At 38.9% G+C, this 15,629-nt stretch overlaps 1 protein-coding gene across 1 annotated transcript in view; it reads right to left on the bottom strand.

Moving 5' to 3' along the window:
• Positions 1–5,763: 5,763 nt before the first annotated feature.
• Positions 5,764–15,629, bottom strand: part of LOC121613056 (histone-lysine N-methyltransferase SUV39H1-like) — a 37,376-nt gene continuing 27,510 nt past the window's right edge. Inside the window, exon 6 of the mRNA XM_041946314.1 lies at positions 5,764–5,833. Coding sequence (XP_041802248.1) covers positions 5,820–5,833 — 14 coding nt within the window. The 3' untranslated portion in view covers positions 5,764–5,819. The remainder of the gene's footprint in view (positions 5,834–15,629) is intronic.

The raw sequence follows: 15,629 nt of genomic DNA, 5'->3' as shown, positions 1-15,629 counted from the left end.
GGTTCTTCAAGGGAGAAATGAATCAGAGGGGGAGTTATTCCACAGGAAATATGGTTTTTCGGCAACTAAAACTCTAACAATGTGTGACAGACAGACCTCAATCTGAAGACTGCATGATTGTGTGATTTAGGTTGGAAAGACACACAAAAAGTAACACACAGCACACTACAAAAAGAGCAGGGGTGCTTCACAATAACATGATGTGATTTTTGAAAAATTTGCATTTATGTTTTTTCTATTTAAATCTAAATGTCAAACTACTTATCACCTCACTGTCTTGTCTAGAATTTGTTTAAGGTACTTGAATCACTGTATACACCACTCACCTGACAGTCTCAGAGGAAGAGTGCGCATTAAAGTACGAGATATCTCAGTATTTATACCCACAAGAGACTGGAAAGTTAAAGCCCAAGTCCTCAGCAAATCAAAACACAACAAGGAACTGCAGCAAAATCTTTGACTCTTTCCAAATGTCGCTCTGACAAACTGAAAAAATATGTTTGCTGGAAAGTAAGCTGTTTTAGCAAAATGACAAACAAGTCGTCTTTATACAAAAGTTCATACAGCCCCAGAAAAATAACGGCTTTTTCCACCTTAGCACACACTTAACCTGCTTTGTTCGAAACCTCCTTTTGTCAGCAATATGCCGAGCTTTCAGTAAACACGTTGACTAGTTAACAAAAGTTATTTTATTGGGTCAGCGTACCTGCATCAGGCGTACATGAGCCTCAACACATTTCTCTTTCCAGACCAATGACATTAAAAACTGCATTTTTACACACTGTTATTGTTGGTCTTTCTGATTAAATGGAAATTCTTTGAAGCATTAAACAAAATATGTAGTTAATGAAAATGTGTTCTCTGCTGCTTTTCAAGTAACAAAGATGTGTCTCTCTTTTTTTGAATGAACTATTTGGATCAATTAAGCCTCATGTTCATCTATTTTTCCTGCCTTTCAGTCACCAGTCACAGTCCCATGTTCACATCTGGAATGTGACCGCTCACCAAAATCACAAACGTGTTTCTGAACTTACTTCTCGTACAAACTATTCGATTTAAATTTCTGCTGGAACTGTCATCTCTACCCCGGTACAGTAGAGGCGAGTGGAAATTGCTTGTGCTGCTGAAGACATCCTCAGACTCAAGATATTCCACAGACCTCATTGTGAATAGTTTTCTCTTAACAAGAAAAAAGTGTGGTCATGTTAACTAAAACCCTTTCAGATTAGAAAAAGTAGTCAGCAAGGTGAGAAAGTGGCATTTGAAAGCATTTAGATTTTGGCTTTAGATTTTCCATTTAGATTGAGAATTAGCATATACATTTACATTGAACAATGACATTCAGGTGACCGAAGATAAAATAATCCTTCAGAAAGGTGCTGCAGGAGCACAAGGACGTCATAAGTTTAGATAAAGAGAGAGAGCAAAAACAAATTCATTAGAAGTTCATAAAATAAAACTAAAAATAGAAATAAAAATAGAAATTAGAAAAGAGCATGTAAGATTAAAATTACAAGGCAAGCAGCTCACATACACACAGTACCCTCGGTCAGTGTCTTACTTAGACAGATTGTGAGGAACTGTCTCAAGTATAATAAATACTTACTTTATCTACATGCTTTACATTTCCATAGCCTTACACATTACATTTACTAATGTTTTACAAGAGCAAAATCGGTATATGTTGAGTATGTTTTGTTTTTTTTTTCGGACACATGGTTGCTCTCTGCATGCTCTCCATGCTTCCTTTTTTGATTTCTTCACATATATGCATTAATCCTGGTGGGTGCAACTGCCTCCTGAGCACAGAGTACTTGTGATTTGTGTCTCCAACCCTCTTCTGTGAATCTGTGGTGTGCACGGGACCATCACACCAACCTAGGACCACAGGCCTTTCTCATATCAGACATTTGGACTAGCCATAGCAGGAAAAGCTGTTAAAGGTAAAAGTTGTTACTAATGATATTAACATTCACTCTGTTCTATTCAAGTGTCCCTTTAAACCATGACAGTGTGACAGTGAGCCAACATGCACAACAGCAGGACCCTGAAACTGAAGCACCTAAATGGAATTCAGCCATCATTTATTTAATTATTTACACCTGTTGCGAAAGTCTTCTATAAAAAGGTCTTTTCCTGTGTTTTTCCATGATGAATAAATGCTTCAAGCAAGTTAAGTGTACTTTCAATTACTGCTGGCTTTTTGCCAAAACACAGTGTCTCCTTGGTGGGCTTTTTCTGCCTTCTATTAATTTCTATCCATTTCTTTTTTCTGTACGTTTTTCAGTGTTTTTTTTTTTTTAACTTTTTAGGTGCTTGATTTATATTTCTAAGTATTTAATACTTACCCATATACCAATATAAGTGATACAGATGTATGCTGGAAACAGTGCATCATTTTTGCATGTGCCGCTGATGCTGCAGCTCAGAAATACACAAACTTTCAGGTGGAGTATGGACAGTGCTGTATCTTACTTTGTGAATAGGGTTCTCATGTGAATATCTACAGTGTGAGAAAAACTTTGATGACTGTACTTTCTGATCCCACAACATGTCTGAGCGCTTGATGATGAGGTGACAATTCTGTTTTGATTCTTGCTGACGAGGGTATGGGAGACTTGCATGTGCACTGTAAACGATGTTCCCTCTCACAGCGCATGATTCAGAGTGAAAATCATATTCATATATCCAAAGGTGTTGGATGTGAGGGCTTACTCAGCTCATTCAGTCCTGAGTGGGAGTGAGTATGTGTTTCATTAGAGGTCAAATTCTACCAGCGAAGATGACATTTACCAGTGAAAGTCCTGAATGCAGAATTTCAAAGAAATCAGGCTTTTTTTTTTGTCAGCTTTGTCTTTATATTAATTCCATCTGTGGTTTGAGTATGGTAAAAAGCTTTATAGATTCATGGAATAACGAACAAAATGTGTCAGCTCAAAAGGTCTTTGCTCATTTAAGGTCTATTCTTCTCTGTTTTACAAATGCAGAATTTCTTTTAGAAACGTTGTGAAAATTGAACATATCAAGTCCAAGCTTGGTATAAGACAACAGTGAACTACATTATATCTCCATCAGTTTCTTGTATATTTGACCTATTTAACTAAAACTAATACAGTCTAATACAACAGTCTGCAATAAAACCTGCCTTAATGAAAGTTATAATGGTCAGTGTATTTTGAAACTATCTCAGAGAGACTCAGTGGTATGATCATTTAATTGGAGGTCATTTGTTGGGAAAATCTATTTTTTTCATTTTTATGAAGATGATACAATCTTGTATGTTTTTCTCAAACTGAAATGTCTAGATTACAGTCTCCACTTAATGTTCTTCAAACATCTCTGCGAAGCCTCAAAGTTGTATTGAATGCTAACCTGAAAAATATATATATATAATTCCAACACCTCCCTATCATCCATACACATAATGGTACTGAAACTGAAGTTGTTCAGTCTTCAGAAATATCTGGGAATGGCACTGAAAAAAACTTGTAAAACAGATCTTAAGCTCAATGAGACTGCATGAGCAACCAGTTTTTCTTTAACATGTGTCCAATCATCTGACTGCTGTTTCTTGAACCACCTGACTCCTTTAAAGAGATGTCACCATATTCCAAAGTCTCAGAAATTAATTTAGCGAACAAACTGTCCTGTAATACAGTGCTTAAGCCACTGTATTTAATTATTCTCCATCTAAATTTTCAGGTTGTGAATGTTATTCTGTACATAATACATATCAGCAATAGAATTTACTGTCACCAGGGTTGAGGCTTGGCAAATCATTCGAATAAGCTAAGAACACTTTGCCTTTCCTTGTGACATGTAAGCACAATTTTTGGAGCTTGGAACTTGTCATACCTGGTTAAAAGCTTTCTGTAAAGTATCTGTTTTTTGACTAGATGTGTTTACATCAGTACAGTTCTTGAGAGGAAGCATTAACAGCAGCAAGCGGGGGGGAAGCCCAGTAACATGCTGTATGACATTCTACCAGGTGTCAACAGCTCATTCTGAGGTTATTTTTTGTGTTGTCAAAGGTCATCTCACCTAACAGAATGCCACTGAGGCAGAACAGAAGCCTGAGTCCTCAAATCATGATTTCCTTTAGAAAGGTTTGCCATTATTATTAACCTTTGGCAACCTATGTTTACAGGACTTCAGATGGTCGCTGCACCTTTTGTGCAACTCTTTTATTTATCTATTTATTTTGCATATGAGGTGTTTTGCAAATATTACAACACCTACAAATTAAATTAAATGATGTACATCAGATGCAGATTAAATCTTGGAGAACAAAAATGAAATGTAGAGATGTAAAGGTTTTGATGGAGGTACGTGCTTCCTGAGGGTTTCATATTTCATAATGTTTTTTTTTAATTCCATTATTTTTTCATGCAGTATTCTACAATTGCTTTGGTGCAGTTTTCACAACAAAGTCTCAATATGCAAAGAGCCAAAATAGCTGAACTAGTACCCTTAAACACAAATGCCAGCCTTACATATAAAGTGCAAAACACTGAATCATACGCTCAGTCCTCAGATTACACATACCTAGTGTTTCAGTGCTCATTGCTAAACATTCATAAAATATAACATTAACAAAATATTGTAGGCACTTTGTTTACTGATCCATATCGCTCAACTGTCACTTACATCAAGTCATAGATTTTGAACCAACCATATCACTACAGTGCTGCCATCACATTTAAAGTCTGTGACCTGAGAGTGAGACCTGGATATAAGATTACTTTTTACTTTTTACTTTGATTGAGGAAGATAGAGCTGTCTGATGGAACCTCAGACTGTCCCTAAAGACTTTTTTACCTTACATTTACACACCCCAACATAACTACTGTCAAACGTTCTTTCTTTGCTTCTATTTTTTTCAGAAAACACCAGGTACCCATGTGACTTCAGCCTGATCATAGAGCTGGATGTTTTGTACATCTGCATGTTTTCACACAATGAATGAGCAAGAGAACTCAGCATCTTCACTTTTGTGGGAAAAAAAACATGTTTTCAATGTGATAATTGTGTGAAAACAAAAGAGAAATGTGTGAGAAGAACCATATTTCATTCAAAGTTGCATTTTTTTTTTTACAATTGCTAACTCACATTTCTCAATACTTAGTTCAGTTTTTCAAGTTTCAAAAGTCTTCATTGTCAACACAACAGAAACTGCGACTGAACTGCAGATCTGTCATAATGGATGAGACGTAGGACCCAAAAGCAGAACGGTCGACAGGAATCAGCTCAAGCAGTTTATTAGTGCAATACAAATGTTCAAAACGTGCAGTTCGCTGGAGCTTGATCTAAGCAGGCGACGAGGAATGGCAGATGGAGGAAGATCAGGGAGACGAGAGGCAGACAGAGACTGATATATAGGCTGATATATCACAGAGGGCTAGACAAAACTGGTTTAAGTTTAGAGACTTAAAGAAGGTAGAATGCACTCTCATGGACCTGGGTAGTTTTAGTTTTACTGATGATGGGTTAATGCCAGAGTCAATCTCAAACTGAGAAAGGTAACAGGGGAGATAGCTTTCTGGAGTCCGTCTTTTATGGGATATTTTTTGAAGCAAGCCAGACTTTGTGACCTGGTTGGTACGCTGGAGCAGGGATCTGATGCTTGTTGGCATGTGTGTTGTTTTGATCCAAGCAGCATAGTAGAACTGGGCAGGTGTTCTTCCACACCCTAAAACGGCATAGGCGTTGTGCTGATGGGATGGCAGTCTCCCCCTCCTGGCGGGGAAACAGCCGTGGTTCGTATCCCTGTGAATGAGGAGAGCCCAGCTGCAGTGCTGGTCATGGAGTAAGGGGCACATTCAATCCAGGGAAGCTGTGAATTCCAGAGAGAGGGATTAGTGGACGTAACACAGCATAGAGCAGCTTCAAGCTCCTGAAAGAGTTTGGTCAGTACCTGCTCTACATGTAAAGTGTCCTGAGACAACTGTGATTTGATGCTATATAAGTAAAACTGAATTGAATTGAATTTGAATTGAATCTGATGAAATCTGTAGGAGCAGTTGATAAAAGTATGACCCCCATAAATGGCCAAAAATTTGCCATTTTTTAACAGAAAATTCAAAATGGCAGACTTCCTGTTGGTTTTAGCTCATGCCTCCACTGACTTTATAAGTTTTGGGATGTTACATGTGCCTACCCAATTTTCGTACATCTAGGAGAAATGTACAGCCCGGCCTGCTTCATTGAAATTTTCTAGGGGGTGCTATTGAGCCAATTAGCCCCATCCAGCCCAAAAGGTTTACCACTTCTGATTTGTGTGCCAAAATTCACGAGTTCAGAATTATCTCTCTATAAATAAATAAACTATAGTTCAAAGACAATATATATTGCAATGTTACCTGTTGTTCGTGATTTTAAGTTCGGTAAAGAATGAAAGTGATCTTGTACCAGAGTTGTGATTCTTAGTAATCCATCAAGTGTTTTGGCTGCATTAAGGCATTTTAGAATTGAATTGCTCTGCTGAGCACATGTAGGTGAGGAGAACTGTGTGAACGGCTGTGAACTCAGTGTAAATAAATGTGGGTTAGTAATAGCAGAAAACTATAAGTGATTGGCAGATGGGGTACTTTTATGAAACTCAGTACAAAATATGAATAACGTTAATAAGTTAAAGGTACAAACATGTGGACATACAAGCCTAAAGTGAGAAGTTAACTACCACTCCCCAGGTGTATTCAGTAAGAAGCATCACTGAGCTTCAGATAACATTACATTACATTTTAGGAGAATATATTTATCACTGGTAGATTGAAGTGGAGACCAAAGACCAGCCAATACAGTAATAGAAAACTGTTAACAAAATTGACTGAAAAAATATAATTATAAGAAACACAGTCCACATACAGACAAGCAGAGACTGTAGGATATGTCTACAAAAGGGTGCATCTTTCGTGACACAATATTCCTTCCAGGAGTCCTGCTGAGACAAGCTCTGAATCTCCTTTAATGTTTGTGGAGTTAACAACCCTGTCTCAGAGAAAACAGATTTCTAGTAGAAACTGTGCTCAATTACATTGGGCTGAAAAATGTAGTGACTGCCTGGATGATGTTCACAAGCAACATTTTTTGACTGAATTAAGATCTACATTTATCCACTGTACAGTTGGCGTACAAAGTGGAGTTCACATCCAGACTCCACATTCTCTCACTCCTGTGAGGGGCTGCTGGGGGTGATAGCTCTGACAGCCCTGGGGGAGAAGCTGTCCCTCAGTCTGTTGGTGGCTCCTGTACCGCTTTCCTGCGGTGCAAACAGTCTGTGGGCCAGATGGCTGGGGTCCGTGGCGATGGATCTCGCCCTCTTCCTGACCCGGCCTTCATATATAGAGTCTAGGTCAGGAAGGGGGCAGCCCACGATGCCCTGTGCAGTTTTAACCACCCGTGCCAGTTGTTTCCTTTCCTGTGCTGTGCAGCTGCCAAACCACACTGTCACACTGAGGCAGAGGATGCTTTCAATTGTGGCCCTGTAGAAGTTGACGAGCAACCGAGAGGAGAGTCCAGCCCATTTCAGTTTCCTGAGGAAGAAGAGCCTTTGTTGTGCCTTCTTCACCAGGCGGGAGGTGTTCATGGACCAGGAGAGATCAGATGTGATGTGGAGGCCCAGGAACATGATGTTGTCCACTAGCTCCACCACTTCTCCGTCCATGAGGAGGGGGGCGTGATCCGTCTTCCTGGACCTCCTGAAGTCCACAATGACCTCCTTGGTCTTCCCTTTGTTCAGCACCAGGTTGTTGGCTGAACACCACTGGGTGAGCTGGTGTATCTCCTCTCTGTAGTGGGTCTCATTGTTATCTGAGATGAGACCCACTACTGTAGGTCTACTGTAGGTCTACTGTAAGTCTACTGTAGGAAAACAGGACAGTTTTCCACTTCGTCTCTCGGCCATCATAAATAAGGTCTGGACCAGAGAAGGCCTGGATTGTGGATTATAGCTATGTCACCTGCCATGGCCCTGCCTGACATCCAATGCAATTTCTATTAATATTAGTTGTACTATCATTACTCTCTCTGTGTTTTTCCTTCCTTTTGTCTCTTGGTTGTCTCTCCCCTGTCTGTCTGGTGGAGTGCATCGCTCCAGGGCATGGTCAACAGCCTCCTCACTGATCATTCAATCCAGAACATCTGACCACACAGTACATCAACCCCGGAGATCCAACCAGTATTGTCTGCCTACCAGTGTGGTAACAACTAGACCTCTCATGTGCTTAGTATATCTGCCCTCCGTGATTAGTTTGTGAATCCAGTCACCTACCCTCATCTGTGCCCTGCCTGTCTTCTCTCTCTGCAAGACCATGTGTGAATACTCAACAAACCTCCACCTCTGGACCCCGTCTGTCTGCTTTCTCAGCTTTGGACCTGGAACCAATTGGATAAAGCTGTGTTGAACTCTGTCTGTTTCTTCAGGACTTATTACAGTCCTATTTAAAAACCTCGTAAACATTACACAGCCCCTCTGCAATGCCCTTTTTATACCCAATCGTTTTACTACTAACTGTTGTCAGTTAACTTAATTAATTGTGAGATGTTCCACAAGCTGTTTTCTTCTAGCATTTCACAACTTTTCCTGTCTTTTGTTGCCACTGTCCCAACTTTTTTGAGAAGTGTTGCTGGCATTAAATTCTAAATAAGAATATCATTTTCAAAAACAATGAAATTTCTCAGTTTTGATATGTTGTCTTTGTGCTGTTTTTCATTAAACATCATCACATTCTGTTTCAATTTATGTTTTACACAAAGGTTGGGATACCTTTTTGGAAATTGGGTTGTACCATCTATATTATCTATGGTATTGAATTCTACTGTATTAGTATTATTTTAAAAATGAACTCTACCATTAGCGTTATTAAACAACATAAAAAATACTTACAATACAATTTGACATAAGTTGTGCTGGGTGTGGCCTGTCGAAAAATACCTTTTTTAGCCTTAATTAAAGCGCCAACATCTGGCCAATTGGGCTCATATTTCTTGAGAAGCAGATGTGCATTATTTCCAGCTAGTTTCGTGTTTGTAGCTCATTCCATTCAATCTCATTATAATTAGAGACGTTGTGGCAGAAAAAGAGTAATAATTTAGCCTGCAGTGAGGTATTAATGGCATCCAGGCCCGTTATTTACTCCTGCAACTGCTCAGATGCTGTGAGCCCTGTTAATAAGTGTTGAAGTCACACTTGGTCTAACTGTAGACCTATGGACATGATGCTTGACATGAAGTTTTATATTGAGAGCAGCAACGAAATTTGAATGATATGACATCAAATCATGTACCCGGAGACAGATATTGCTTTACAACTTTTAAATTTTGGGTCAATTTTCATAACATTTTTTAATCGTTTAGTGACTTTTCAAAAAAATCTTATTGAACATTTACTGTATGATCTACATGTGAATTCTTTTCATTTTCTTAAAATGTGAAGTTCACATGAGTTTTCAACAAGCCACGCGCACCTGAATAACTCACTACCAAATCTGAGTCGCGACCCTCGATCATGCAAACCACATTTTATGAAGCCAATTACAAGATACTAACTTTTATTGTGGCGCCCCTTGTGGTTTATTGGCATCAGTTTTTTAACAGAGCCTCATTCCAGCTCGGGAAACTACTGACTACGTTGTTCATGAAAGTGATTTTTGCTAAGAAATACAACACTTCCTGTTTGGACTGCGACCTACAGGAAATTGTTATAAGTTGCACATTTTTTGCATTATCAAAATGTTGAATAATGTTTTATCATCAGCATCTACAGATTTTATGTGCAAGGTTTTGTGCAGATCAGACTCAGCGCAGAAAGGGAAAGTAGGGTTTCATATTTTGTGTTACCTGTAAGATTCAGATAAATTCAAAAAGTCATAGGCCCCATGCTGCTCCACATGGATCCCAGCCCCCTCGGGATTAGACCCCTAAAAGTCTGACTAATTACAGTATGGTTCCCGGATTCGCTGGGACTGGGAGCCATGCTCTGCCTTGCATGTCTGGCGCCAGCCGGCTCAGTCTTGGACCCCTCATTTACAAGTACAAATATAATAGGATTCTGCCCCTTCGGGGGTTGACCCCAAAATATAGCCACAAGTGGCAAGCCATATTTCTTTCAACAAAAGGAAATAACCAATCAAACCAAATTAAACCCACAAGCAGCAGTGAGTGGGTTTCAGCCTTCACAAAGGTGAGCATAGTCACTTTAACTAGTTTAATTCTGTTTAAACAAGTAGTGAGACCAATCACTCATTTGTTTCATGATTACAACAAACAAAACTCTGTGTGTGTGTGTTCAGGAGATAGCATGGATGTCTCTAGTTAGATCAGGATTGCCCAAAGGCATGCTGAGCTATGAGCAAATATGTGATAGCCCGAGTCTTCTTGCACCAATCAGGTAAGATTTGAGTTAAAACTTATCCCCCGAGCATGCACACAAATTTGGTGAAATTTTGTCCACTGGGTTTTGAGATACACATTTGTGGTAAACATGTCTACATGATGGTGGACCTTTATGGACCAAGAAGCTTTTTTTGTAGGTGTGTAAGGTGTGAGGGGCTTGGCTTCTTTCTTTCCTAATGGAAGTCTGGGCATCCCTGCTTAGACTGCTGCCTCCGCTACCTGGCTCCGGATAAGCGGAAGAAGATGGATGGATGGATGGAGCGATGGGCATGGCTTCTCCAAATTTGTCGGAAGAAAACAAAATAAATAAAAATAATTATATATTAATAAAGAAGGAACTTATTTTATTACTATATAATAATTATTATAATTTCTACAACCACTGTTACTATTAATACTATTAACTGGACCACCAATACAGATGTCCTGTACAGGAAGAGCCAAAATCCCCATCTGCTGAGAATACTGAGGTCCAAAAAGATCCAAAAATTATGTGTCTCCTATTCACTGTTTGGATTGTACGGCAATTTTAGTAAAAAATTTAAGGCGATTTCTCACTGGCTCTTTCACTCTAAGTGATGATGTCATCCACTCTAGGGGGAGAAATTCTGAGCATTTTTTGAGAACTTTATGGTCTTCAGATGGTCATAGTTGCCGTTGGCTCTGCTAGCTCTATTAGAAATGTTAGCGCCGTTAGCTGTTAGCTCTGTTAGTGTTAGCTCTGCTAGCTCCATTAGCATTAGCTCTGTTAGCTCTGTTGTCACCGTTAGCTCTGTTAGCATTAGCACCATTAGCTCTATTAGCACGTTAGCTGTTAGTTCCGTTAGTGTTAGCTCCGTTAGTGTTAGCTCTGTTAGCTCCATTAGCATTAGCTCAGTTAGCTCAGTTAGCGCTGTTAGCGTTAGTGCCGTTAGCTCTGTTAGTAAAAGGAAACTTTTGATGATAATAGAGATGGTTCATTTCCATTAAATTCATTCATGTTTATTGATTCAGTTAATAAGACCAGCAGCCCCCTCGTGCCACTGTCAAAATTTTGGTGGCGCCAGAATTGTCTAGTTTTCTTTGCACTACTGGAAACATCCTTCATCTCATACATGCTATAACCTGTGCAATATTACATTCTTTTTTTCTTAAAAACTACACCTATGCATATATATTTTTATGTCCACTCTGACACACATAGAGAATGCAATTGCTTGTTTCAGTCCTTGTGCAAGTTTTAAATATTTGTCAATACTTTCCATTGGCAATATTTTTTATAGTCTTTTGGATAAAATGTACATATGTATATAGCCAATTTCATATTTTGTATTTTTTTATTTTCCATGTGGGTAAAAAAAAATCGTTCTCGAAGTCTCAGTAGGGTAAGCAAAGATAACAGCTCTTTTTTTTTTTTTTTTTTTTTTTTTTTTACAAAGCTATAAGTACGCCATACTGCCATGAAATTGAGTACAAAGATCACTAACATTCAAAAATACCAGGGCTGTGCTTGTCAGCCTTCGTTGTTAAGACTGTTTGCTCTTGGAGAAAAAAGAACTGAGTTTTCACAAAATAAAGTGTGTCTGTTGCTATTTTTATTGGTGCTGCCTGTAGCACTGTAACCCCCAGCTGGGTATTCATAAAGTTGATCTTAACTTATGGTGATTGGGTCTGACGACTGAAGAACTCTGACCAGATAAAGCAAATCAGAGGATTTTGTATCTTACAGTGAAGGTCTAATAATGTCTTGGGTGGGCTAGCCCCAGCCTAGCACCACGTAAGTGACTTCTACAGACTGTGTGTGTGTGTGTGTGTGTGTGTCTCCTATACATCCCTATGTTTTATACTTTATGTTTTTGTAAAGTAGCTCTGTGTCTGTCTTTGTAGCCACACTTGTGATGACGGATTTGTGGATATGAATGCTCATGTGTATGTAAAATGTTCCACATGGTAACTGCTGTGTCAGATTAGGTGGTTTTCAAAGTCTCTCATTTGAATTAATGAATCATGGAAAGACACGATAAAATCTGGTGAATTTGCATGTTTATTTTCTGTAATTTCGTCATTGAAACTTTCTTGGTCATGATTCTTACGTTAAATTGAGTTGCTTTATTGTAATTTGTTAATGTTTTGTGTCTGTAGAATGAGTGTTTATTTAAGTGATTGGAATCTTTTTGTTGAATGGAACTCAGTTGTATTTCAGTGCAATTCAATATAACAGCCCTGTTGTTCTACTTTTCAGTTTGTGTTGACACCCATTCACAATGCATGCAATACAACAATAAAAATGATAAATATAAATCTTGTAATCAGTTAGAAGAAATCATCTTTTGTCATAAACTTGTTATAATTGGATGTGTTTATTTTATTTCAACTTGCAACTCACGTTCACAGCTTTTTCAGAACTTAACATCATCAGTATGGTCTTGTAAAAATGACGAGGTAATGAAATGTAGAAAGGTTGTTGAGAAAAACTATCAGCGTACTTCTTAGCATTATATTTGTTTTAATTTCTATGTAAAGCTATGCAATAAAAGCTGTTATGTGTCTGTGTGTCTCAGATGAGTCACATAGTCTTATCGCTGATTAAAATTAGAGCAATGCAAATCCTGATGAAGTTAGGCATCCACTTTAGCTCATGCATTCTACTCATTTAAATCAGGTGTCAGTACAGTAAAGTACAGCACCAAAAAGTCTGCTGATTGTCATGCATATTTATAGAAATAGTTAAATTACACTCTCTCTCTCTCTCTCTCTCTCTCTCTCACACACACACACACACACACACACATATATATATATATATATATATATATATATATATATATATATATATATATATAATGAATTTATTATATGAGTGGGACTTAAATCCTTGTTTAAATGGCTACACACTGGCTATGTGTTACCTACTGTGTAGCTGAGTCGCTGAGTGAGACCACAGTTATCCTTTTTCTGAATTTTCTGTGTCAAATATTGGCCCGTGGGTGCTGTGGTAACAAAGAAAATTAGGTGAGTCACACCTCAAAATTCCCTTTTTAGAATCAAATGAACAGAAACTATTTGAAACTGAAAATAAGCAGGATTTGTTTTACTCATTCTGGTATCATTTTGATGTTAAGCTTGTTGGAGTTCATATGAATTAACAAGGTGCTAAGTCATATACCAACAGTTCTAGGGAAGCACAGAATGCAATTACAAAAAACAGTCCATTTAGCATTTCTCACAAGGTCTGTTGCTATGGAAAACAGGCTGTGCATGTTCTATCCACATGTAGCAGATACACAACCATGTTCACCAAGGGTGACCTTGTTAATGAAAAAGGGCAAAATAGAGAGTTTTCACCCTTTTGCTTTGTTCATCAGTGACTAAAGTTGCTCATCAGCGGTTGTCATGTGACCAGTACTTAGCATGGGATTTCAGTCCCAGGTAGTTATACGGGGGAGGTGGTAACTCCTGTCTCTGTTCAAATATGTGTCTGGTGTCACATGTAAATGTCCTCCCTGGTCTTTCTCTGGTCGTCCGCTGACTCCTGGTTGATGACCACTGACCTCTTGTGGGCGGATGTTGTGATGTTCTCTCTAAAGTCTTCTCTAAAGTCAGTCTCTTAACCAGGGTCCTAACTGTTCCACTGAAGATTTACAATGCAATCAATCAATACAACATTCCTTAACTTAAAAATACACAATGATGTTCTATCTTCCCAACAGGTTTCTCTCTAACTATACTCGAAATATGATGTAACCAAAGATTGTGCAGTTGTGGTAAGAATTTTGCAGTGTCCAGCTTCCAGCAACGCAGACAGCTGTTGGTGCATAAAACCATGAGGAGGGCAGTGATCCAGGCCATACTGTGAAGCTTTTTATGTCATCGTTACTGCCACATGTTCCTGTGACCTTGGATAACTCCAACCCAGTGGGCTGCAGACACAGATCTGAGTGCCCTGCATGACAGCCATTAAAATACATGGAGCACCATGGCAGCTGCCTCATTAGTCAACACAAAGTTCATTATCATCATCAACGCTGCAGTAAGACTCATATGCTTAAGGTGGGACTGCATGGATACAGTGTTTGTTGATTATTAATTCATTAAAAATCCTTATATTCATGTAATGGGAAAAGGATTGGCATAAATATGATGTTAAAAAAACAATAGTTCAGCATTTTATGCTCGTGAGATAAGAAGATCAATATCAGTCTGATGTTGTGAAGGATGTGGTTTGCAGTCGGTGCCTCCTTCTGGCAGTCACTCCTTTTGTGATGGTCTTTAATTCAAGACACCATGCTGTCTGATTGCCTGTGTGCAGTTATTGTTACATTGCAGGCATCTTATTAACTCTTATTGATGTCAGAGTATTGTTCTGTTCTGGTTATTCAAAAACATGACTAAGGGTCTACAAACACGCTGGCAACTCTGAGAGGCTACAGGCCCACTTTGGAACAGTGCCACTTTGAGCTAAATGCAAAGTAGCCTCCAAAGTATGCAAACATGTTGATGTAAAGCAGGCATGTTAACCATGGTCATCATCAAAATTTAGTGTGTTAGCATGCTAATATTTGCTTGTTAAATCTAAACACACACTTGAGCTGAGGCAGATGGGAGTGTCGGGTATTTGGTCATAAATGACAAAATAAACTCGAAAAGTCATTTCATCCTGAAGGGGAACGTGGAATATTTGTGCCAAATGTCATGACATTGCAGGCTAATAGCTGCTGACATACATACAAAAAAAGCAACTAATGTCAACATACCTGTCAGAACTGCTATTTGAAAATATAGAGACATTTTCTGGCGGCCCATTCTAGGCCATCCCACCACCATCATCACAGTCCACATTCCCTCTTGCATTTAGACAACGGGAGACACAGTGAGTCCTAAAATCACCACCAGGCAACCACTTGCTCTAAAATATCAGAGCAACAAGGATTGAGCTAACTAGTTCCTCAGGTGGTCAGAATCAGACACCTGGTTGAAAGTGAAATGCTGTGAATGTCCCTGTATTATTATTATTTTGGAGACTGTGGCTCAGTTGTCTACTTTTCAGAAGGTCGGTGGTTCGATCCCCGGCCTCTGCAGCCTACGTGTCGAAGTATCCTTGGCCAAGATAATGCTGAGCAGACTTGTCACTTTTCCCTTCATGTGAACCCTAAAATCTGTGTGGAATATTTTACAAACAGCGTGACTTTGACTGATGCTGCTCTTCAGTAAGAACGAGTGAGCCTCCTCCCATTTGGTGACATTCTTGCGCAAACTTT

This window comes from Chelmon rostratus, chromosome 10 (genome assembly GCF_017976325.1).
Source record: "Chelmon rostratus isolate fCheRos1 chromosome 10, fCheRos1.pri, whole genome shotgun sequence".
NCBI classification, from domain to species: Eukaryota; Metazoa; Chordata; class Actinopteri; order Chaetodontiformes; family Chaetodontidae; genus Chelmon; species Chelmon rostratus.
The sequence above is the reverse complement of the archived record's forward strand: the minus strand, read 5'-3'. Positions and strand labels throughout refer to the sequence as shown.